At 43.4% G+C, this 25,922-nt stretch overlaps 1 protein-coding gene across 2 annotated transcripts in view; it reads left to right on the forward strand.

Annotated features, from left to right (window-relative positions):
- Positions 1-25,591, forward strand: part of Ptchd4 (patched domain containing 4) — a 96,767-nt gene extending 71,176 nt beyond the window's left edge. For both annotated transcript variants that reach the window (XM_070023335.1, XM_070023336.1), the window contains exon 3: positions 23,558-25,591. In XM_070023335.1, the coding sequence (XP_069879436.1) occupies positions 23,558-25,191 (1,634 nt within the window). In that variant the 3' untranslated portion in view covers positions 25,192-25,591. The remainder of the gene's footprint in view (positions 1-23,557) is intronic.
- Positions 25,592-25,922: the final 331 nt, after the last annotated feature.

Here is a 25,922-nt window from a genome sequence, read left to right on the forward strand (position 1 = left end):
GAAAGTTGCTAACACTGTAATTTCAAGTTGATGCTGAACTTCCGCTTGGAATACATGTCTTGTTGAGACTCTGTGAGTCATATAAGCATAAACACCTACAAAAAAGGTGGAAGAAACAGCCCCTAAAATATTTTCCATGATGTGTATTATGAATTCATGAGAATATGTACTGTTCCTAGGTCTCATACAGCCAGCTGTGAGACCCACTTTCAACCAATCTAAAGTGCTTACTTCATTATTTAAAGTAAGCATATTCACAGTTACCTTGCCTTTGAGGCAGTTTGCTTTCTGGGAGACACATTTCCACAAAATTAAGGGCAGGGTATCAATAGTTCAGATAGTGATTTAGATGCAGCGGATGATATCACCAGGCTGGGATATCTCTGCATCCATTGAGTTGAATAATACATGACCAGGAATTTTTTAGATTTCATTTCATTTAATTTTTTAAAATGCCTTACTTTTAAATTTTTTTATTTTTTCAAAATTTGTTCAAAAACGCAGACAACGAATCAGCAAAGTAAGGTTTATCTTCCACATTTTCTTTAGGCTCATCTAGACTAATTCTGTAGCTGGGCCACTGCTGTGAGCATCAGTGTGTCACTGTCTCTAGTGTGAAGAACGTCTTAAGGATTATTTCTAGGATAAGCATATGTAACTAATAGCAGTGAATTCAAGTAACTTCCTATAAACCTCCGCACCTCTGCCCAGACCAGTCCCTGCGCCTCTGGAGATCAAAAGAGAATGAGAAATGAGTGCACAGGTGCCAACGATAACAAAATAGAATCTAGCTGGGCCAGCACCAGTCGTAGAAGCTACCCAAGCCATGAGCAGGTTCTGGTCAGAGGCACATGCATCGACCCAGAGTGTCTATGGGGGTTCCCGGATGCAGCGGGGAGTTAGGGAATCCCCAGGCCTGGTCTCTGAGCCACGGGGCCTGCACCGCCTTCCTGCAGTGCCAGCCTCTGTTGTCCAGGAATGAGCCTCGCAGGCAGAGGCCTGGACGGCTCCAAACGTGCGCCTTGCTGCTGCGATTGTCGCGAGGGGGCACCCAGCCAAGAGAATGAATGGGATGGAAGCTCACCCTGGGCTCTGTCTGCCAAGACATCTGCTGTGCCCGGGGCTGGCCCAGCTGGGCAGGGGGCCGGCCCTCTTCACATCGTCGCAGGCAGCTCTCTGGCCAGGCCGTGACCCGGTGGAATTGAGGCAGGTGGGCCTGGCAGAAGTCCTGGGAAGGAGGGGAAGCATCCCCGTGTGGCAGGAAAAGAGGAACGGAGACGGGACAGCACCAAGGGGAAGAAGAAGCCCCGGGAAGCCTTCGATTCCTCCAGACAGGAAGGCTGAGATTTTGAAGTTCTCTGCACCCAAGAACAACTCACAGCTAATACTGGTTTGGAAATCAGACTTGAAATCAGTCGTTATTGTCTTAGTCAGTGTTTCCCTTCCTGGAACAAAATAACCTGAAATGAAATCAACTTAAGGAGGGAGAGAGGCCTTCAAAGACCCTTCAGACCCTACTGGCCACTCACTTGGGGCCCAAGGGGCAGCAGAACACCAAAGAGGCTGGGAGGCCGCTTACGCCCATCGCAGCCAGAAACCTGGGAGAGAAAGACAGCAGCAGGGACAGTGTAAATATGCTTCTCAAAGCCTTCTACCTCCCGGCCCGCCTCCTCCTGCCACAGACCCAGGAAGCTGTGACCCTCGCTGCGGATTCACCCATCCAAGAGCCAGGCCCTCTCCTTCTAACCCCTTCTCCAGGCCTTGTCTCTGAGCAAGAGCCTTTGCAGGGCAGCTCGTGTTCACATGGTGGCAAGGGACGTAAGTTAAGAGGAGACGCAGCTGGGCATCACACAAATCTGCAGTTCAACCAGAACAAAAACCTGTACTCGTCTTGTGTCAAGAATTAGACATGAAAGCCGGGCACCAAGGGCTCACACCTGTTATCCTGACTACTCAGGACGCTGACATCTGAGGATCACGGTTCAAAGCCAACCCGGACAGGAATGTCCATGAGACTCTTATCTCCAATGAACCACCAGAAAACAGGAAGTGGTGCTGTGGCTCAAGTGGTAGTGTTTGCCTTGAGCTGAAGAGCTGAGGGACAGCGCCCAGGCCCAGAGTTCAAGCCCATGACAGACAAAAAAAGAAGAATTAGACACGAGCAGCCCAGGTCTCCTCTGCCGGCTGGAACACAGGCTGGGCGGCTTACAGAGCCTGTCATGCTGAACAGAGGTAGAAAGCCGGCCCTGTCACTGCCTCTTCATTATCTCAAGTCGGTTAAACTTTCTGTAAAATCATCTAATATAGCATTGTAAAGAATTTAATCACAAGGCCTCACCTTGCCATCTAGAAGGCTGTAGGCTAAAACAGCTGGAAACTAGAGTCTTTGGAGACAAAAAAATGGATTTTGAATCAGAGCAAGAATGATCTCCAGTAGAAGAAAGCTGATTTTAAGACTCAAAGCCCAGAGACATGGAACAGTGATTCATGCCTACAACCCTACCTACTTGGCCTGCAGAGATCAGGAGGAGGATGGAACAAGAGCAGCCCAGGCCAAGGAGTTAGTGAGACACCATCTCAACAAATAAACCAAGCGTGGCAGTACACAGCTGTAATCCCAGCTACACTGATAGTATAGGTGTGAGAATCACAGTTTGAGGCTAGCTCATGAGACACTCTCAGAAAAGTAACCAACAACAAAAGGGACTTGGAGGATTGTTCAAGTAGTAAGAATGTTTGTCGAGCAAACAAGGTCCTAAGTTCAAAGCCCAGTACAGACAGGAAAAAACAAAGAAAAAAATACCAAGCCCACAGGTATGGCCATATAACTGATAACAGATAAATATAACTAAGTAGTAAATAAGACAACAAATGTACAATGTACTACTAATTTATCATGTTAACTAGAAACAAACGGGTACTTTTTTAAAATCAATTTCCCTTTCCCACCCCTCCCCACAAAAAACCCAAGAATATCCTTACAGAAATTATACTAATAGTTACCTTGGAACTACCGTTTTATTTGTCAAAGAACGGATCTTAAATTCGGTGTGGTTAGCAGGTGTTTGTGGGTTGGTTCTTTTTAAAATTCTGATTGTTTAGCTTTCACAGCCGGCAATTTCAGTGCCCAAACCAACAGTGTGGTGACTAGAATTATACTCAGGAGCATGGTTTTTTTTGTTTTTTTTTTCTTTCCTCTTCCTGTAATCTTAAAGACAATCAGCAGAATCTATTTAGCGCTACGTAGGCTTGTCCACCCTTCCTGTCTGCCCTTTGCTTTGACTGGCAGTGGTCACCATCTTTCCATAAGGGATGGGATGTTACCTAAGATCCTGCCTCTGTCCAACAGCTAATTCTCACACTGGCGCACTGACATGTCCCCCTGGTGCTGTCCTTTCTGTTGACTGCCCAAAGAGGAGCGTTGATGCATGGTAGGCATATGGCTGCAGAGTGATCTGTTCTGCAACAGAGGAGCGTTCAGAGGTGAACGCCGCCTGTTCCTAACGCTTTTACCCCTACTCCCTCCTTCTGCAGACTAACAGATTTGGGCCTGGAACCCTTGGGCGTGCATGTGCAATGGAGGATCTGCAAACCCACTGCAGGCAGAGCAGAGTGCCTGGCCTACCTCATCTTGGGCATGCTCTTCCTTCCCGCTTCCCACCTCCTTCCCCAGTCCATGATGCAGACGTCTAATCCCCTTTTAGCTCTTCTTCTACTTGCTTTGTCTTTTCCACCCGCCGTAAGTCCTGTTTCGCCACTTTTAACTCAGATCCCCTTCTCCCCGTGTTGCCTTTGGTGTAATCCCTGTCATTTCTTCCTCAGCCTCCATAGTAGAGCTGTACGAACCTGTCCCAAACTCCCGCATCTTCTCCCCAAGAAAGGAGCAGAGACGCTCCCCGGCATTCCGACACTCGGGGACCTGTGTGTTCCCTCCGATTGTGTTTCCACCGCCATCCCAAAGCGTCCATGTACAGCATCAGATCCCTCACGGACATGCATATGGAAGCCTTTCAGGCCAAGGCCCTGGCACAGCCCATCTTGTGTCTACTCCCATTTCATTGCTGCCCCCTCAACTGTTACAGCCCTGCTCACCTGCTCGGGAGACTGGGCACAGAGCTCTACCTGTCTGGATAGGAAGAAAATAAAAAGAATGCCCTCTGAGTATATAGCAATCTTTCTGTCCCATTTACTTTCTCATTATACAACAGTTACTTCCAAAAGATTAAAAATCAAAGCGTATCACTGCCCCATTGAAAGCCATCCAGGAGTAGCCCAGGAAAACTACACCAAAAATATGGCTCCGAACCTTGGTTAAAAATACTGTATGAGAGCTGGTGCTGATGCTCATGCCTGTCATCCTAGCTGTTCAGGAGGCTGAGATCTGAGGATCATGGGTCAAAGCCAGCCCAGGCAGGAAAGTCTGTGAGACTCTTATCTCCAATGAACCACCAGAAAACCAGAAGTGGCACTGTGGCTCAAGTGGTAGAGTGCTCACCTTGAGCTGAAGCGCTCAGGGACAGCGCCCAGGCCCAGAGTTCAAGCCCCATGGCCGACAAAATAAAATCCTGTATGAGCCAAATACATGTGTGTCTTCAGCGAGGACATTTCCACGATTCCTTTTGTTTACTATTTTCTGACACACACCCCAACACAATCTTACATTGGGGTTCTTGAACTGAGCTTCAATATACGCCATTCTCTCCCTTGCACAGTTTTAATCTAAGCCATACCTATAAAAAGTTAGCTCCTTATCATTCTGATCTTGTTTGAGTTCCTGCCTCCACATGAGGTTACATTTATAATCACACAGAATACTCATAACCCACACATTACAAGGCCTTTCCCCACACATCCAGCAGCCCTGCCTCTCTTGGGTTATAATGCTTTGTTTTTGTTGATAACACTCCTACTTCTAAAATGTTACTTTATATGTTACTTCTCGTTCTCTGTGAATCCCTCACTTGGGTGTTTAAATTTTTATTTGGCTTTTTGCTTCTGGCTTTCCTGAGATGAGCCCTTACTATAGAGCCCGAGCTGGTCTGGGCTTCTGCCTGGCTTTCCCAAACACTGGGGTTAATAATAGCCTGTGCTACCACCGCAAATCTACACCTTATTAAGAGCAGAGACCTGGGGCATTTTATTTGCTGTCAGATCTGTCCTGGGGAGGGACTCACAGAGACATAAAATACCAATTGGTTCAGTGAATGAATACCTATTTTAGATGGATATAAATCGAAGTCACTTGCGATAAAAGTAGCCCAAAGTTATAGTGCTGGCCCATGAACCAAGTTTGTTTCTCTCTCAGGTACATACAGGTGGTACAAGCTGTCCAGGTGTAATCGGTACAGAGATAGCAGCTGTCTTCAAAGGCCCAGATCTTTCTACCTTGGTATGCTGCTACCAAGGGCTTTGTTCCTAACAACGGTTCCCTCCATGGCTTGCTTACACCCCACCCCCCTTCTAGCCAGCAGGTGGGAGGAAATCAAACCTCACCTTCTCATGACTTAAAAGCCAAACACTTTATTTCCTCTCACATCCTGCCACCCGGTCTCTGGTCAGACCATCACACCAAGTTGTGAGACAGGATGGAAAATGCAGACTTCAATCTGTGTGGGCACTGTGCCCAAATCAACACCGGAGTGCTCCTATTACAGAAAGGGAGAAAAACTGGGGGAAAGCTAGACCATCTCGGCCATCATATGTGAAATGATCTTTTTGTTTCTCTTTTCCATTTAGAATGCTATCAAAGAAAAAAATATCTCTACTAAAAAGAACAGAAAGAAACTAGAATGAGCCCTATTGTATTTGGAACAGCTAAATATATCTGTAGTTAGCCAATTACACTCTCCAGCTCTGCTAGCATTACTGTATCACCAAGCCCTGTATATTTAATTAGCCACAATATCTTAGAAGAAGAAGAATAAAAGGTAGAGGATGATTGCTGTCCTAGTTCTGGCTGCCCTGGTTCTGCTCTTCTTCCCTCCTGTCTCCCACGCTGGGCCATTTCCCCAGGGCGGATCTGGGATCCCTCTCCTTCTGAGCTGATAGGCTCACTGCAAAGAACGCTGTATTCCAGGTTGACACTTTACAGTGCAAAGGCATTCCATCTTTACTACAAGGACTTTATCAATGACCTTTCTGTTGCTTTCACTAGTTTTGGTCTCCTGAAAAATGTACTAAGATGAAAAATTGAAAATTTGAAGAGAATGTCTTGTGAAAGGTCTAAGAATGCCCTCCAGAGCTTCTATTGAATGTAGGCTAGACAGCATATGCTGAGAAGCTCTCTGCTCATTTTCATCTGAACTTACGAGCTGTTCAAGAGATGGTGTGTGTGTGTGTGTGTGTGTGTGTGTGTGTGTGTGTGTGTGTGTGTGTGTGTGTGTGTGTGTGTGTCAAGGAGGAACTCCCATTGTAAATTCAAGAGCACCAACACATTTTCACTCTGTCCATCTCTCAGAACTAAGATGAGATCTCTGGAAAGAAATCTTTATACTTTCAGTCTTCTACGTCCAAACCCGTACATATGGCACACTCCTTTAGAATATGTGGACTGTCTCCAGCAAGTGTTTTGACTTGTTTGGTTTTGATAAAACCGAAAAAAAAAGAATATGAATAGTAGAACCAAGTTGATAGATGACCTGAAAATATGCTATGGCATTCATTAAAAACAAAAGATCCAGAGAGATTGTGAGAGCACTGTGACGGGGTTCATCAGGCTGTAGTGTTTGTAAACATCTGTCTATGGACTGGGACACATGGCCACCACCCAACTCACTGCAGTGTCTGATCTGTCTGACTTTTGTTACTGGGACTGTGTAGGGCAGTTGATGCATTACCGAATTCTAAACAGGACATTGAGCCATTTAACTCAATCCTTTGTGGCCTACCAATTTGGGAAAGAAGCAACTACTTTTTTTACTCTGAATCTTTGAAAATGTAGGTGTTTTTCCTCAAAAGTGCCCTCATAAAAAAAAAGTGGTTATAAATTGTGTCCATTTCCACCATGTCTTAAATACACACTTCGATTAAAAATTGTTTTACATTTTGGTTTTTGTACAGTAAAAGATTAGTAAAAGATACAGTAAAAGTAAGACCAATGACTGCTTAACTTAAGTCAGTGATTGTCTCCAAAATATTTGTGGCGTGTCACCCCAGGGAGATGTAAGTACAGAATGGTTTAATCACTGCTCTAGGCAGGAGTCTTCCCCTTGTGAACAGATTCGAGGATTCAGGTTACTTCAGGCATGAGGTCATGAGCCCTTTCCACTCGAAATCTTCACTTCCCCGTTCCCTTAGTCACCATGATGAACTAGGATTGCAGGAGCAGGCAGCATGATGCCTTTCTGTTTGTAACAGTTTTGGATGTGTGTGTGTGTGTGTGTGTGGGTGGGTGTGTGGGTGTGCGCGCGCGCGTGCACTGAAAGGAATGGGAGAAGGTTTGGTGCTGGGTGCTCATTTCTGCTTCTTTACAACTGGTAACTGGAAAGAGCCATGAAGAGGATGTAAGGCGGAAGCCTTCTTGCTGTGGTTCAGAATGGCCTGGCTGCTGCTGGAGGCATTTGCAACCGTGGTGTCCACGTGGAAGGGGCAGATCCGCCACAGAGGTCAGACCGTGTCCCCTAGCCGCCTCCCCAGAGCACCTTCGCAGAGGCGGGGGTCAGTGGAATAGAACCTCGGTTGCCGATTTACGGCTGGGTGCATCGTGCCCATCTGCCATTAACCTCCTTGCTCTTTCTGCGGAACAGAAGAACGACCCAGGGCCTCTTGCCTCTCTTCGCTCAGAGAGCCACGGGGACCCCGCAGAGCTGGCCGCCTCCCTGCACCCCAGCTGCACGGCGCTTGGATGGCTTCACCCCAAGCCACACAAACCACACTTGAATGCCTTGCCATTCTGTTAATGCCAACTCTTCCAGGGGCCACCCCTCTGTGTTAATAGTCACCCCAAAGCAAGTTTAAGGACGCATCCTTCCCCTCCACATTAGCAATTGTCATAAAGCCGTAGTGATCTCCATGAAGACGTTTTAGTTTCTGTAAAGTATTTCTCCACAGGGTGGGGATAGCAATGTGTGAATTCTGACTACACATCGGTAATGGTAAGTACTACAATATACACCTAATACTTAATATACCTAACAACATAAAGGAATGCTGACACGCTAACTAGATCATTTTCTTTAGTAAATGAATACTTGATGATTTAACACCAGCTATAATAATCCATATTGACAAGCATTTGGGGGAGCCTGGAACAGCTCTCTTTATGGCTTCTTTACTCTTTAAATAGAGAAGTGGTTTTAAAAGGAAAAAAAAAACTCTGTGACATTTAATTAGATTTCTGCAGAATCTTTATTGTAGACCTTTCCATATGCTTAATCATTACCGTAGACAGACATATTTTTCTGTCCCAAATTTGAAAGGAATTCTAATAAGGGTTCAGAAAGTAGCTCTGATGAATTTTGACAAAGTTAATGAGAGAAGAGAGAAAAAAGAACCTCATGATAAGAAAAAAATGTATGATTTTCAAATTCTGTTTACACTGTTGTCTTCTATTTTTCTTTTTCACTTTATTATCTTTCTGGGTGGGGTTTTCCATAGAAATAGAACTTATATATATAAAATATATATTGTATATACATAATATATAATACACATACATCATATATAAATTAATATATTAGTTACCGTAATATCCATCATGTCTGTGAATACATAAAAGATGAAAAGAGGAATTTTTTCACATGATAATGGAAGCTGAGAAACACCCATGATAATGCCTTTTTCACGTTAAAGGCTCAGGAAAGGCAATCGAATAAGTTCCACTCTGAACATAGAAATACGAAGGAGAAAAACAGCAATTTTTGATGTAGCTTCAGATCACTTAGGCAGTTATCCTACATTTCTTTTGCTATTCAGAGTTCCACAAAACTGATGGAGGTCCAACCATATTGAGAAGGGCAATCTCATGCACACATCCAAAAAAAAGATGTTGACTCATCTGGGCACATCATAGCCCAATCAAGTTAGCATGTAAAATTATCCATCACACAAGACACACAAAAAAATACTTGAATGGCCACTGAAAGATTCAAATTTTTTAAGAAAAGAATCAGATAGTCTGTGTTTATCATACTTGACATCCAGACATTTGTACCTTATTCAGTAAGTAGACTAAATTTCTCTGCTATGGCCCAAGGGGAAAATTAGAATGTAGGGGAACAACTTCAACAGCTTCAACCTCTTCAGCATGCTCAAATCTGAAAGTCTCTAAAGTGATCCGCGAGAACTAAAGCCGTAAGGGGAAGATGTGAAGAGAGAATCTACGCTCTCTTCGTTTGGGTTCAATGGACGAATAACGCTTTACAGCGCCTTTCAGAGAGGTTTCTTCTTCTTCCCTTCCCAGGGAGTCAGTGACTTTATTTTATCAGGGACCAGTTGGCCATCAAATTTCAAGGCTTCCTCACAGTTGAATTTCTTTCTCTGATTTTTTTTTTCCAACCTGGAGATGTGAGGGATGTGCAGAACACGGTTTCCATTTTGGAAATGAAAATTTGGGACCTTGGCTCACTCAGACTGAAATCAACTCTGAGACCATTATCCTAATAAAGGAAGTGACAAGGCAGTGCCCTGTGTGACAGCATCACAGGGGACGTTCACGGGACCGGAGCTGCAACACCCGTGTCCTTGTGCAGTGACGAAGCCCGTTCGTCCACACGCAGTGACATGGAGGGGCACTGAGTTAGTAACAGTGTGGCGGAGAACCGACGTTCGGTCAAATTGTGCTTGCCGAGTGTGAGATTTAGCTGACTGCTGAGCAGAAGCTCTTGATTTTTCTTTTCCAGAAACTTTCCGGACAGAAGCATCCTGAAGTGTGGTAGCAGATAATAAAATGTGATAGCTTAAATACAACCAGAAGCCGTGTCCTAAAATTCTTAGTAAATCCCTCCATCTACCATATGTGGAACAATCTGTGAACAGAAGTTGTTCTGCATTGGAGACGTTTTGCACTTCTATCAGTGCAACCTATATAAATATTGCCCTTGGAATTTAAGGCGCTTAAGGCATGGAATTGGGCATCGAAATGCAGGAAGAACTAGTGGATCAAGGTAGAATAAGAAGGATGGAGGAACACACAGGACGGTGGCCATGCAGAGGAGAGGCTGTAGTTGGTACTGGGAGAGAACCCCATCTGTAAGCCTGCCGCTACCCTCCTGCAGATGCCGTCAGCGCTGGCTCATTTTCTCAGTCTTTTACCCACTGATTTCCACTCAAATGGCATTTTCATGTATCTGCCCTGATATCAATTAGGTATTTTATTGTTCTTCTCTTCTTCATTTCATAACACTTGGAATTATATGTCTATCCATGGCTCCTTTATCTGTGACATGCAGAACATTAACTGACTTATTTTTTTTCAAAATTAGTTTTAGTGATGAATGCAGTTTGCGGTCTCCCAGAAGTCTCTGCCTTTTATAAAGTGTGTGCTCCGCAGCATTGCAGTCTAGATGGCATGGCTTTTCCCTCATCAGAATGTGAGCTCCTCATCAGCCAGGGCCTCCTCCATGCTGGTGACTGATATAGCTCACCAGTGTCCAGTGCACAGTGCATACCCTGTAACTGAAGCAAAGTGTGTAGGACCAGGTCCTCTTCACTCAACAGCACCAGGCTAGCATGCACAAGGCCCTAGATTTCATCCCCAGATCTGCAAGTGAAATATTTCAAGTTGCATTCCACTTTCCTTTTGAACTATTCCTCTCCACTGACGGATGGACCTAGAGAGAAGACAATGATATCCAAAGCTAAAACGTCAACAAAGTAAGATATAACCTTTTTCTTCATTAAACACATTGATAGAAATTAAGCACATTGATAGAAATAACGCAACACACACACACACGCACACACACACACACACCACACACACACACACACACACACACACACACAAATCACTTTCGAAAGAAATTCTAAGCACAATTTATTTCATGACCTCAAACGGAAAGCCGTGTGAATCTGTCCTTTGATTTGGGAACAAAAAGCTTTTTAGTATTCAAAAGTATGACTAGATTACCTTATGAGCATATGAAACTGGCTGAAGACAAGACATATTTTACAATGACCCTCATCAGAGAGAAACAGAAACAGAAAGATTAGAGTTTGAGTTATTTGGATGCAATGAAAAGGAGATCAGAGTAGGAAAAATTAGTTGTCACTTGTAAAATTGTTGGCTTTGTTTAGCATGGAAGAGGAAACCATTGCTAATTAACCCTCAGGCTAAACTCATCACTAATCTTTATTATCCCATATTCTCATCCTTCTAGAGTTCTAGAATCATTTCTTTTACAGCACCTTTACCATTTATGCATTTCCCTGTGTCCATAGAATTTCAGCTCATCTCTACAGTACCTGCAGTACTTGAACACAGCAGGAAAAAAAAGAATTAAAGTGCCTTTGAAATGTCTTGATTTATTTTTTATACATATAGGGAACTTGTATCAAAAATATAGGTACTTTGTGATCTTTTAACCCAGACTGGCCTTCAGCCACGATCCTACCTCAGCAACCCAAGGACTGGATTTACAGATAAGGGCCTCAAACTGGGCCTTAAACTTTAAGTCCTTATCTCTTACTTCTTGACTAGAGACCTCCACTTAATGAGACTTGAAACTTCTCAAAACAGGAAGTATCTTCACTGTCCTCTCTTTATAGTCCCTCATTCATCAAAATACAAACCACACTGGATAAATGCTTGCCTTTTAGAAAAGCTATATGCATCAGACATGACAATGAAAGACTGACATCTTTTTTTTTTACAATATCAGAAATAGAATGATTCACTAAATCTGAATAGTATCATGGGAATGAGAAGATGTTGAATCACCCTAAATCAGACTGAGATCTTGTTGCAGTTGCAAAACAAGTTCGACAAGAAATATCCTCATGTCTTATGTATGTAACTGGAACCCTTCTACCTCACCTTGACAATAGAATCAAATTAAGAGAAAAAAAACACTTCTGGATTAATTGTAAGAAATCAGAAAGCTAAGTCTGGTTTGGAAAACAACACCTACTCTCACTATAGTTACTAGCTTGTTCGTATTTATTTATTTTGTTTATTTGCTTGTTTATTGTTGGTTGCATGTGGGGCTTGAACTTTGGGGCCTGGGCTCCTTTGCTCAAGGTGAGCGCTCTAGCACTGGGAGCCACAGCGCCACTTCCACTCAGATTTATTTTTAGTATATCAGAGGGTTGGCTCTACTGACTTATAGCCAGCAGCAAATTCAGTTTTAAAGAGAAGGCGCGACGGAGGGAGGAATATGCTAGTGGGAAGGTAGGAAGAAAAGGGAGGTGGAATTTGGAACGCTGGCTGTGAAGACCTCTTTCCTGAAGCGCACACAGAAGGGCCCTGCATCCTATTCCTGCGCTGCTGGGAGAGGCACGGAGAGGTAGGAGGCAAAGCACCTTCAGCCCTTCCACCCTCTGGTGCTTCACTGCTGTGCACCTGCGGCGCCCACCGCTCTCTTCCTCCCATGGGAAGACTAAATTAGTGTAAATCATGTGGGATTATTATAAATACTGTGTAGTGAGGAGAATAAATTGGTTCCAATCATGTGGGTACTTTCTTAAGTACTGACTGATGAGGAAGTGTAAGTAGGCTGTAATCTGTCAACAAAGTGGAGGAGGTCGTCTGGGAGAGGACACAAGAGGCAGGAACGCATTTGCATTTAAGAGGTTTTAAAGGAAGAGGAGGGAACATTTCCCAAATCATTCTGTGAGGGTCAGCATTAACCAGATGAGACATGGCAAAGAAAATAAAAGGGGAGGCCAATATCTTCCACAAATATCAATGCAAAAATTCTCAGTGAAGTACCTGCCAACCAAATCAAATGATGAATGAAAATCAGTACACACCATGACCAAGTGAGATGCAGCCCATCAATGCTAGCATCTGAAAATAAACTGATCTGCCAATAGAATGAAGGTCAAAACTCACCTCATGGTGTCAATACACACAGAAAAGGCATTAGACAAACTCCTACAACCTTTTATGATAAAAACACTCAATAAACTAGCAACAGATCAGAACATCCTTACCTAATGAAAGTCACCTATCAAAAACGTACAGTTAATATCAAATGCCAAAAAGATTAAATACTTTTCCCCCAAATTCAGGAACAAAATGGGGGTATCTGTATCCATAACCTCTATTGGACTTGGAAGTTGAATAGTGTTTAAAATGATTAGGCAAGAAATCAAAATATATGGCATCCGTAACAAAAGGATGAAATGAAGCTACCTGTGTTTGGATTTGATGTGACTTCCTATGCAAAAAATTTTTAAGGAATACATTTAAAAAGTCATTAGAACTAATAAAATGTCATTGAAACGAATACTTGTATCCTGCAAGGCTGCAGCAGGATACAAGATCAATACACACACACACACACACACACACACACACACACACACACACACACACACACACACACAAATCAATTGCACTTTATATGCTACCAATACACAATTGCAAAAAGTTAAATTAAGAAAGCAATTGCCAAACCCCCTGACAAATTATCACAAATGTTCCCCTTATCAGATTAGCTATTGAGGAAGAATGGCCACGAAGGAAAAGAAGGAAGAACAGACAGTCTCTACAGCCACATGAACGAGAGTAGAGGGAAAACATGAGGCAGAAGGAAGAAGTAAGTACCCCATCTCAACATAGGAGACTACCACGGAGCCTGGGAGCTCAGAGGAAGAACACATTCCTTCCTCAAGTTTACAATAAGTATTTACTGGGCGCTGAGAGCACTGCTGTAGGATTGAGTGATGTAAGAATCATCACAAATGCAGTCACTAACCTTAAGGAGACCCACGTCTCATCATACCCAGGTAAAAGAATTGGGCTGAAGAACAGAACTGCTCTCTTGACTTCCAAAATCCCTCTCTATACTCTACATATCCCTGTTTATTTACATCTAAACTATTAAAAGAGGAGAAGTCATATGTCTGGTCTGCTTCCTAATTTGCCCATGAGACTCAGAAACAATTATGAACGTTTCCCAAAATTCACCTGTGCCTATGCCTCACTTTAGTTTGTCTCTCCTTTGTACCCTGCATATGTTGTCAAGAGACATCTTAAGGAAAGAAGAGGAAAAATTCATTCACTCCAAGGAATAAAGGACCACTCTGCTTTTGAATTGGGTTTTCCGTGGAGTATTCATATTTTTATATTTTTAATGCACTTCAACTCCTTAAGTTGAATACTGAAATAATTCCTTCTTGTGGCTCTCCCTACAGTAACATTGCTCTTTAGTGTTATTTAAATTGAGAAGATTCTGAAAACGTAAACGTGAACCTGTTGTGCTAGGCATAGGTGGTTCACACCTGTAATCTCAGCTACCCAGAGGATGATCACAGTAAAAAGCCAGCCTGTGCAGGAAAGTCTGATATTCTTATCTCCAATAAAATACCCCCCCCCCCAAAAAGTCTGAAGTAGAGTGAGATCAAGTGATAGAGTGCTAGCCTTGAGCACAGGAGCTCAGGAACATCTGCCAGGCCCTGAGTTCAAACCCCAGGATGAGCAAAAATATTTTTTTTAATGAACCTGCTTTGGTTTTATAAATACTGGAGTTTTCATATCTCTCGAAGCCTCAGAAATTTCAGATCATGTGCCTAAACTTTCAGATGTTCATAGAGCTAAATTCCTCCTGCCCTAGGGTCCAGTTAGCTGTTTTACTGCAGCATTCTAAGAGGATTATTATTATCATTGCTTGATAAATCTCTGCCTAATGGAAATGAGCTGGATGAACTCCAAGAGGATTATCAAGTTGGAAAGCTGGGATCAGATTGACCATAAAGGAGCAATGAGGGTCTTGACATGCTCCCATAATGAACGGCCATTTCTGTTGCTAACTGTAAGACTGAATCTCAAAATTACGTTGGTATACTATAAACGTGGAGCCAAGACCCCAAAGGAATAGTCTCCCATAAATTAAAAAATGGGAGCTACTACTTACTGAGGGTCGAATAGGTGCCAGGGTCTGCCGTCTCTGCTGCTTTATGTGGCCATCTCGCGTAGTCCCGGAAGCAACCCCTTATGTCTGTCCAGCACGTGAGACAACCAGGGGGAGAGGTTCGTTGGGAAGTCTGTGGCTGCTACTTCTTCCTGGGTGTCCGTCTTCCAGGCTGAGCAGGGTGAGCTCCGTGCCCTGCGGCTCTCCGTGCCCCGTTCCTCGTCCTCTGCCCTTGGGAATCAACTCCAAGCATATTCTGACAGACATAACTTCTGTCTATAAGCTTTGGTCTCCATCGGGCTGAGCCAAAGCCACAGGCTGCAGGAAGAGGCCAGAGAGAGGGACCTACAGTGAGAAGGAGGACATTTTAACTGACAAGGAGGGCTGACCCCTGCAGAGGTGCATTCTGCAGGGCTCAGAGAGGGTGCACCAGTGACATCTCCACCCAGCTGGGGCTGAAGAAGAACGCCCATGGAAAGATGTTCATATGGCAGAATCCAACCAACTGAATCCTTTATGAAGCAACACTTTCCCACAATGAATTTCTAAGGACAAAAGAAAATGAAAGGTAGTTTTTTTGTCAAAGCAATCAGAAAACAACAACAACAACATGATACTCAACTTGAATCCTGGTACTCACCCACTTCCAGGCTTCCACAGCTATCTTCAGGAATTAGTTAACGTTTCCTTTCCCTAACCACAGAGGCTGCTTCTTCACGGGTTAACAAACAGAAACCCAGAACGGCGCTCAGCCCAGGCCACATACCTGACGAATAAATAGGAAGCTGAGGGAATTTAAACCTGCAGAGCCCAAGACCTTCCTTAACCAATACACACATTCTTCCTTCTGGTTATTGATGTCCAATTAAGCGATCATTCCCCAGTCTATTATTCAACAGAATATAACAGCTCACATTCACTGCAGGTGTCCTACGTGGTAGAGACTGTTCTAAATAATTATTATTTCATAGTCACATCAACACTTTAAATGTGTCCAGATTAGGAAACCAAGGCCCTTCATGGTTACACTAATTCTCCACAATCATTAGACAGTAATGAAACCAGAATTGGAACTCAGATGTCTGATTTCAGAATCTACCTTTTTAATTACACCTACAGCTTTTGATTTTTCCTTTTTCTTCTTCTACTTCTCTTTCTTTTTTCTTAGGATTAGATACGGAGGAGGGATGTATATAGCACATTTTTTAAAAAAATAGTCTCTGATAAAGCTAACCAACATATAAAGCAGAACCCAAAGGGAAGTTCTGGTTGATTAATTTAATGACTATCCAAATGATCAGAGTCATTCCATTCCTGAGCTTTCTGGTTAATTGAGTTTCCATTGGCTTCAAGCTATTCTGTTCCAGCCATGGACTGTTTTAATTTTGTTGTCATTGATAAGAGACGCAAGGAGAGACTCAGGACCTAACCCTTTCATGAGTTATTATTTTACTTGGCATCTATCTGTGCTGCTACACAGAGGATTTTTCTCTTGAAGAATATTTAATAGGAACTGAAATTGTGTATGGATTAAACTTGTTAAGCAAAATTCCTCTCATTTCAAATGCTTCCCCTAATGACTGGAATCAGACATTTAAAAAACTATCCCAGCCCTGGGTGTTAAAGAAATCCTAAGTTTTCACACATTTTATGCTTTATAAAGATGAAAGATTCCCAATGCCGGCAATTAATGGACTGTTAAATTCAGCATGTGGATGTGATATTGGTTTCAAATGGGACAAATAGAATGTTACTAAACTTCAGAGTGATGCTATTTTATTATATCTTCTGAGTGGGAGACATTCCAGAAATACCTTCAAATGAAGGAATTAAAATTTCCAGCTCTTTGTCATTCACTCACTAAAGGCTAAGATTATCTTAATTTTCATTTCTGCAAGTTCTTGTACTTATTCGCTTTAATATGACCCTTAATTCTAGGTCTTGATTTTAAATACCTATTTTGTGTTTATTCCACAAACTGTGGATCCATTTCTCTTGGTGATGGTATGACTGCCTATCTACTCCCAATTTCCCACCCATTTTTCATTGCTTCACTTTACATTAAGCAATAAATAAATCCTTAGTTCCATTCAGCTACTACTACTCCCTTCTCCAACAAGAATGGCAAAGTGCTGTTCCCCTCAGGTCTTCCTCTCCTCAAAATCTGCCCAACTGGCATTCTATTTTGAATGAGAACTAACTAAAAGCCACCATTTTTATTTTTGCCATGGTTTGGATAGTCACATCTCTCGGGGCTTCCATCTTAACAAATATGTCTTTGTTCTTCTGTCCTTCTCCCTTTCTCATTCTTCTGTAGACCCCTGTTCCCAGTTTGTGGTTCAGCAGATGTATTAGTATATCTGCCCATCAGCAAAGTTTTATAGGCCAGCATTTCCTAATTGGCTTCTTTTCTACTAAATCTTACCAGAACTACTTTGCTCTCAGTCTAGGCAAGTCTTAGAGTGGCCTGGCCAGATGCTGTTTTTTGTTTCTCTGTCTGTTGGCTGGTTGGTTGGTCCAGTCTTGGGGCTTGAACTCAGGCCACTGAGCTTTTGGGCTCAATTATAGTACTCCTACCACCTGAGCAATGGTTTCACATCAGTGCTAAACTGGAGATAAGAGTCTTAAACATCCCTGCCTGGTCTGGCTTTGAACTGCGATCCTCAGCTCTCAGTCACCTGAGCAACAAGGATTACAGGCTGGGTGAGTCCTGGGAGCCCACCTCAGGGCTGTTTTGTGAGGTTATCTGTGTGCAAAAACAGCAACAAACCCAGCTGGGATTGTGTGTGAGGCCAAATCACACCTAATCAGCACCTAGTCACCCACTGCCAGCCCTATTTTAAGAACAATGTGAAACACTGAGAAGAAAACAGAAAAGCTCCAGGCTATGGGTTTTTTTTTTAGTAGAAAGAAGAGAGAACAAGAAGGCAAATCTTCATGCCTGCCTGCCCTGCCCTGCAGTGGGACTTCAGCCTTCTGTACTGCCCGAGTCCAAGCAAGGAAAGCTAGAGTTCCAGGCATCCCGCTCAAAGCCAGCTCTTGGCTGGCTGTCATGGTAAAGAGAAGCAGTAACCAAACTGCATTCTGCGAGTAGCATTCCAAGTCCAGTGATCTGGAACATTCTCCGTGATGCACATCCTGCAGGCGGTGGCCCTGTGCTGTCTTATGCCGATGCTTAGGTGTGATTCCTAGGAGCATCACTGTGAAAAGAGTGGCCAACCAGGAGAGAAGACTTTCTCTGGAGCAGGAATGACTGAAGGAGGAGAGAAGACTTTCTTTGGAGCAGGTCACGAGCCATAGCTTTTCTTACCCTGATTCTTAGGTGTAGGTCCGTGTCGAGAATGTGTGTCCTGCTGAGAGTTTCACATGTTCACAGAAAACAGAGATCCGCCAGTGTATCTTCCCAAGACAAACATAGAGATTTCCAATTCTGTGGATTAAAAAGAACTAGAAACCACCCACCAGTGCTTATTAAAATAATGTATCAAAGAAAACCCCATTAGGGAGTACTAATGCAGGTAGTTATAATTAGTTCCAATAGAAGTTGATCCTTATTAAAGTTGGACTTATTTTTAAATTGAAAAACAGAGTGATTTCTAGAATTTTAATAAAAGCCTTTTTATGCATTATGAAGGCTTCCAAATCAATAATTATGTTGTTTTTCCCCATATTGTATTTTCTCATTAAATGGCACAGGAAGAGGTGCTTTAAAACTGTTCTCTTTTTTTTGGGGGGGGGGGGTCCAGTCGTGGGGCCTGAACTCTGGGCCTGGGTGCTGTCCCTCAGCTCTTCAGCTCAAGGCTAGCGCTCTACCACTTGAGCCACAGCGCCACTTCCGGCTTTTTTCTTTTTGCTTATGTGGTGCTGAGGAATCGAACCCAGGGCCTCATGCATGCAAGGCAAGCACTCTACCACTGAACCACCTTCCCAGCCTCAACTGTTCTCTTTTTTTTTTTTTTGCCTGAGAAACTTGGCCCAGGAGACCTGGGAGCAGGAGGATAAAAATGAGAAATTCCAGACGCCGCCATATCTTGTCTGTATCCTTCACTCCAAATCATTCTCTGCTGTTCTCACTGCGCAGCTACTGTGGGATGTGAGTTGAGATCCCCTGAGCAATCCAGAAACAATGGACAGCAAGCCAACCTGACCCTTCCACTGACTGCTGTGGACCTGAAGGATGCCTTAACCATGCACACCTTCACACACACAGTTCTCCCTAACCTAAGCCAGTGTCTGCCAGAAGGTGTCTAAAGATGCACTGAAGAGTTCTCAACTCTTGCTCAAGCTGTCATAAAGAATTGTCTTTGTTACCTGGCTGCCACATAATAAATCTCCTTTCTCTGTCCTTCATCGTGTCCCTTTATTTGGTATAGAGAGGTGAGTGCCTTGTGGTGTGGTATTCCCAGAGTCTGCATATGAGGTGTAAATTTGAATTGCAGCACAAGAAGGTGATACCCCTGCCCCCCAAAATCATTATGTTGTATTTGCTTCTTAATTCATGCCCCTGCTTCTTTACTTTTACAGAAATCTTGGTGGTTTTATCATGGGTGAGTATACGTTTTCCCATGTATATAGTCTTATTCTTTAAACAGTTGTATTAGAAGCTAGTATTTGTGTCCATGGATGCATAGTCTGGACTGATAGATGTGGGGAAAGACTCTGTTTCTTGTTTGCCTTTGGTGTTGGCCTGGAAAAGTCCTTATCTAAAAAGTCCTAGTTAAAAATATATCTGGTTACATCTAATTAGATAACATGCAGTTGTTTAAAGATGTATAATAAACTTTAGAATTTGTAAAAAGAGATTAAAGGTACATTTTGGGCATATCCAGAATCAAGTATTCAGATGATTTAATTAAAATAGAGGTCAGTGAGCATCTTCTAGACGTTGGTAACTTTGCCAGATATTCCGCATAAAAGTAACATAAAAAGAACCCAGGCACCAGCAGCTCATACCTGGAATCCCAGCTCCTCAGGAGGCTGAGATCTGAGGATCATGGTTGAAGGTATCCAGGGCAGGAAAGTCCATGAGACTCTTATCTCTAATTAACCACTCAGAAAAAGTTGGAAGTTGGCACTGTGGCTCAAGTGGTAGAGCATTAGCCTTAAGTGTGGAGAGGTTCAGGGACAGAGCTCCACGCCCTTAGTTCAAGCCTCAGTCTGTGGGGGAAAAAAAACATAAAAATAACACATTTTCAGTATCAGAGTTGCATAAAATGCATTGCCTTTGGAGAACTAGCAATCTAACCAAAATACTGAACCAAATCTGCTCATGGTTGGGAACTAAGATTAGTGAATAACCATCAGATAAGAGTTGAAGGAATAGGAAATCATCATTACACCATCAGCCACAGCTTCATGGCCGTGATGACCCAGTACCAGTGGGTGAATACATCCATCAAGGGATTATTGTAAGGCAAAGAACAATTACATAAACGAGCCTACGGGACTAAACTTCTTCTGGTTATGTTCACAGGGCAGAGAAAAGACACCCTAGCTGTGGCAAGCAATCAATTTGAACTGCTTGGAAGTGATCAGACATGATAGAGAATTAAATGAGTGGAGAGCAGCAGGAAACACTGTAAAACTACTACAACCTGTGAATACATTACAACATATCATGTTTAGGGATCATGTTTTTTTATCTCTATCACACTGAAAGAGTGATTACTTAACCTAATATGGTTTGGTATCGTTTTCCACACACACAGTCCTTTGCATAACATAAAACGACAATACGGTCTATATAATATCTCTAATGTTCTACTAAAATGACCATTAGCAAAGCCAAGCCATATTTAGCCATAGAACCTTGGAGCCTCTCTTCTCCCTCCTGAATTCAAATGTGCCATGTGTCCTCATTTCTGCAGAGAAATGCTCTAATTAAAGGATTCTTTCAATTACCTTACCCATTATCTTAATGTTTTACTTTTGACAAGATAATGAGAGAGACAATCTGTTTGGTCAAAGCATCTTGAGAAAGACATGAATGAATATCTAGTGGTTTTTTTTATTAAATTTCATTCAATATACACATGCCAAGCCTGTAACCTAATACAGGAAAGAATAGATCATTGCCTTTAAAAATGCCTTTTAGCCAAATGTAATTATCTTAACCTTTTCTGGTTGTTAGGTTATTTTTATATTTCCTGACTAGATAGCCAGAAAAGACAAATTTGGACTATCAATAGGTTTTACATTCATGGTAAGAACTTAAATACCTACTTTCCTGCTGTAGCAACTAAAAATTTACAATTCCCTAAGGCCAATGTGTCTTTAAAGTCAAAAATTGGCATCACATATGCTTGAGTCTAAACTAACATTAAATTAATTATAAAACAAGAATCTTAGATATTCATAAATGACATTTCTTTAAATGTCAACTAACCTACAAAACCCTGTTCATCAGGAATAGATTCAATCACAGATGAAAGTTTTACGTAGATTGGCTTGCCAAATGGAGATTCCATTTTCTTAGAAAAGAAAAGAAAAAAAAAAGAATTCCATGGAAGCCAGATGAGGGTTATTATTAGGGACTCAACAATACCATTTAGGACAATGTGTCTTGTGGTTTTCAAATAAACATCCCTAGATGCCTGACAATTAATTACATTCATTGTCCAGTGTTATGTCACACACAAGACCCATTGTTAAAAAGCAGGCTGGAAAATAAAGTTTTTAATTATGTACATCCAAATCTCAAGTAAAATTTAAAAAGAACAGGCATTGAGTGGATCAATTCAAGAACTCACCTAGAAGTGCAAATTTCAAGTGACTGCAGCTATTCAATATCTTTGTTAAAGAGTGTGATGGTAGATTCTTGGCATCTAAGGTATATCCAGAGAGATAGTCTGTACAAATGCTCAGGGTGCAGAGAGTTCAGAACTCGTACTACAGATGTTTCACTCTTTTTCCCCTAGTACCCAATTTCCGCTAATTTAATTTATCACTTTAATTAAACTTTATCGCTTTATCACTTAAATATGTTGACTTTCACTTTGCTGTTAGGCACATTTTGCTTTCGGGTAGGTAGCCTTTCCCAAAATTAAGGGCAGGGGGGAAACTCAGTAGATCACACAGTGAAGAAAACACCAGTGATGCTAATGGGATACTGACTGAGATCATATGTAATAAATCCCTAAATAAGGCGGTTTTACTGTATTCTGTGAATTGGGAATGCAATCCAGAACTCCAATATCTATATACCACACAAGGTATATTTTCCTGGATTTTATGAACTGAGTTACTGTGTGCCTTTAAGCTGCACCATTGTCTAATAGATTTCTTGGAGAATATCCCAAGCACAGCTTGTATCCATTCACAAAGAAAGAAGATTCCTGGTTAGAACGGTTATGCCTGCAAGGCTGTTAAGTAATGTGTGAAGGTTTCCATTCACTAAGAAAGTAACCATGCATGCTAGGTGTGTGATTCACGTGGTAAAACACATGCTTCAGAAGGGTGAGGTGCTTGAGGTCAGAGTCCAGTGTCACCCAAAAATTAACACTGGATGAGAATTGACTACATACAAGTCTGGAACATGACGAAAGAAACAGAAATTACACATAGAGTGTAATACCTTTACTTTCCCAGCTGCTATGTTAGACCGTGAGAGCTGAACAGAACGGCTCAGTAGCTAACAGGAGCCTAGCACATAGTGCTAGCTAGTTTAAGAAACATTGGCGGAGTAAACCTTCCACCTAATTACCCTTGATCCAAAGGTGTCCAGAAGTGGGAAGACAAGTATAATTCATCCACTCAAGTGGGGTAAAGGCAGTCATTCACTCACCCACTTCACGTCAGTGAAAGTTGAAGAGCCCAAAGGTAGTTACTGCTTTGATTCTTGTCCTGAAAATCTTGCCCTGTCTTTTGTGTGACCTGAAAGATTGGTTTGTTTGTTTGTTTGGTGTGTTTTTTTTTACTTGCATCCAATGTCATTTAATTAAATCTGTATGGATTGGGTTTTTCAGCTATTTGGCCAACAAGCAGATTGTCAACATTATGACATCAACTTGAGGCCATTTTTCGGGCATTTAACGTCATCTGGATCCGCATTTAACGTCATCTGGATCCGCATTGGAATCAGTCTGAAACAGGGGTTAAGAACTAGGAGGCGATGGATCATGGGACCACGTGCTGGAGCCGTTGCAGGTGGTGTGCAGGGCAGCCACAGCGTCTGCTCTCCACAGAAGAGTGATTCATTCGGGAACTCAATACGTGTGCAGGGGAGAAATACCATGTGAGAATGTAACAGATGTCTACAACTCGTCAGGGGGTAGGACAGACGATAGACCCTTCAGGCTTCGCCCAGAATGCCAACAGGCGTCTTTGCTGAAAGTGGAAATGGCGGGGGGGTGGGGGGGACACGAAGTATCTTGTGTGTAAGTCAGATTTTCAGGCGGTGGTGGGGAGACCACGCCACGAGGAAGCGGAGAGTACAGTGCTACTCCACCGCAGCGTCTCTAAAGCCAGTCACTCCAGCCCCAGAGAGGAATAAAAACCAACTTTCTCTTTCTTGTTTCTTGTTTGTTTGTTTGTTTCAACCACAGGTCACGGAACTAAAGGCGTGTTTGAGCTTCTGTCTGGCTGGCGGAGGACCAAAGAGAGTCTACCCTTCAAAGACAGGGTGGCCGACACCTACTCCAATGTGATGGTCACCTACACCATGACCAGCTGCCTGTACCTCATCACCTTCGGCCTGGGGACCAGCCCGTTCACCAACATCGAGGCCGTGAAGGTGTTCTGCCAGAACATGTGTGTGTCCATCCTGTTGAACTACTTCTACATCTTCTCCTTCTTCGGCTCCTGCCTGGTCTTCGCCGGGCAGCTGGAGCAGAATCGCTACCACAGCATCTTCTGCTGCAAGATCCCTTCTGCAGAGTACCTGGAGCGCAAGCCCGTGTGGTTCCAGGCGGTGATGAGCGACGGCCACCAGCAGGCCCCTCACCACGAGGCCAACCCCTACCAGCACCACTTCCTGCAGCACTTCCTCCGGGAGCACTACAACGAGTGGATCACCAACATCTACGTGAAGCCCTTCGTGGTCATCCTCTATCTCATCTACGCCTCCTTCTCCTTCATGGGGTGCCTGCAGATCAGGGACGGGGCCAACATTATCAACCTCCTGGCCAGTGACTCCCCCAGCGTCTCCTACGCCTCGGTCCAGCAGAAGTACTTCAGCAACTACAGCCCGGTGATCGGCTTCTACGTGTACGAGCCTCTGGCCTACTGGAACAGCGGCGTGCAGGAGGACCTTCGCCGGCTGTGCAGCGGCTTCACGGCCGTGTCCTGGGTGGAGCAGTACTACCAGTTCCTGAAGGCCAGCAACATCAGCGCCCACAACAAGAGCGACTTCATCCGAGTCCTGCAGGGCTCCTTTCTGAAGAAGCCCGAGTTCCAGCACTTCCGCAACGACATCATCTTCTCCAAGGCCGGGGATGAGCACGACATCATCGCTTCCCGCCTGTACCTGGTGGCCAAGACGAGCAGGGACAAGCAGAAGGAGGTCATCGAAGTGCTCGAGAAGCTGAGGCCCCTGTCTCTGTCCAAGAGCATCCGCTTCATCGTGTTTAACCCCTCCTTCGTGTTCATGGACCACTACAGCTTGTCCGTCGTCGTGCCTGTCCTGATCGCGGGCTTCGGCGTCCTCCTGGTGTTGGTCCTGACTTTCTTCCTGGTCATCCACCCTCTGGGGAACTTGTGGCTAATCCTTAGCGTCACCTCAATTGAGCTGGGGGTCCTGGGCCTGATGACACTGTGGAACGTCGATCTGGATTGCATCTCTATTCTGTGCCTTATCTATACTTTAAATTTTGCCATCGACCACTGTGCACCCTTGCTTTATACCTTTGTACTCGCCACCGAGCACACCCGAACACAATGTATAAAGAGCTCCCTGCAAGAGCACGGGACAGCCATTTTGCAGAATATCACTTCTTTTCTTATTGGGTTGGTCCCTCTCCTCTTCGTGCCTTCGAACCTGACCTTCACACTGTTCAAATGCTTGCTGCTCACCGGGGCTTGCACACTCCTGCACTGTTTTGTTATTTTACCTGTGTTCCTAACCTTTTTCCCTCCTTCCAAGAAGCACCACAAGAAAAAGAAACGTGCCAAACGAAAGGAGAGAGAGGAAATCGAGTGCATAGAAGTTCAAGAGAACCCTGATCACGTCACCACGGTATGAAAGGTGTAGGCGGATGGATTTATTTATTTATTTATTTTTCTTTCCCAATGTTGCACAACGATGCAGGGCGAACAAAGTCCAGACGTCAACTGCTTGGGCTGGCCGGAGATACCCAGGCAAGTCAGATCAAGAGTGCATTCCTCGACACACGTCCCAGGGTCTGCTTCTTGTGTGGGAGGAAGAAGTAGGAAGAGGAAAGGGGGGAGGGAAGTCCCATTCTTGTTCTCCCATGCAAGTTAAATTTCTCAAGGCGATCTTAGAGCTCTTCCAAGGAATGAATGAATCAATCAATCAATGAAGTGGTCATGTAGAAGGCCTAAAGATCCAACTCCTTTTAAAGAGGAAATGCTTGGGGAGAAATGGAAATGAGGGAAAATGAGGTCTCTGAGTGGGGAAGATGACATGGGAAATTTTTAAATCGCCATATCACTTTTCATGTTTGTTTATTTGTTGTTGTTGTTGTTTAAACAGCTTGGTTCAAAGGAAACCTATGCATTTGGGAAGTGCATATTTAATCCCATCTAAACCAAAGGACTTCCTGATCCATTTTATGTGCGCATGTGTGTGTCTATGGTTATACACACATACATGTCAATGTGTCTTCACTCTACATGAAGGCCTGTGTTAAGGAAAGCGTACGCTTGCAGATCGTCTGAACTTTTCTCTAGAAAGTCACATCCGCTTTAGCCAAGTGTATACACTCATCAGTGGCCATTCAAAACCTGTGTAGC

Source organism: Dipodomys merriami, unplaced genomic scaffold (genome assembly GCF_024711535.1).
Source record: "Dipodomys merriami isolate MVZ:Mamm:240054 unplaced genomic scaffold, mDipMer1.0.p SCAF_16, whole genome shotgun sequence".
Classification (NCBI taxonomy): domain Eukaryota; kingdom Metazoa; phylum Chordata; class Mammalia; order Rodentia; family Heteromyidae; genus Dipodomys; species Dipodomys merriami.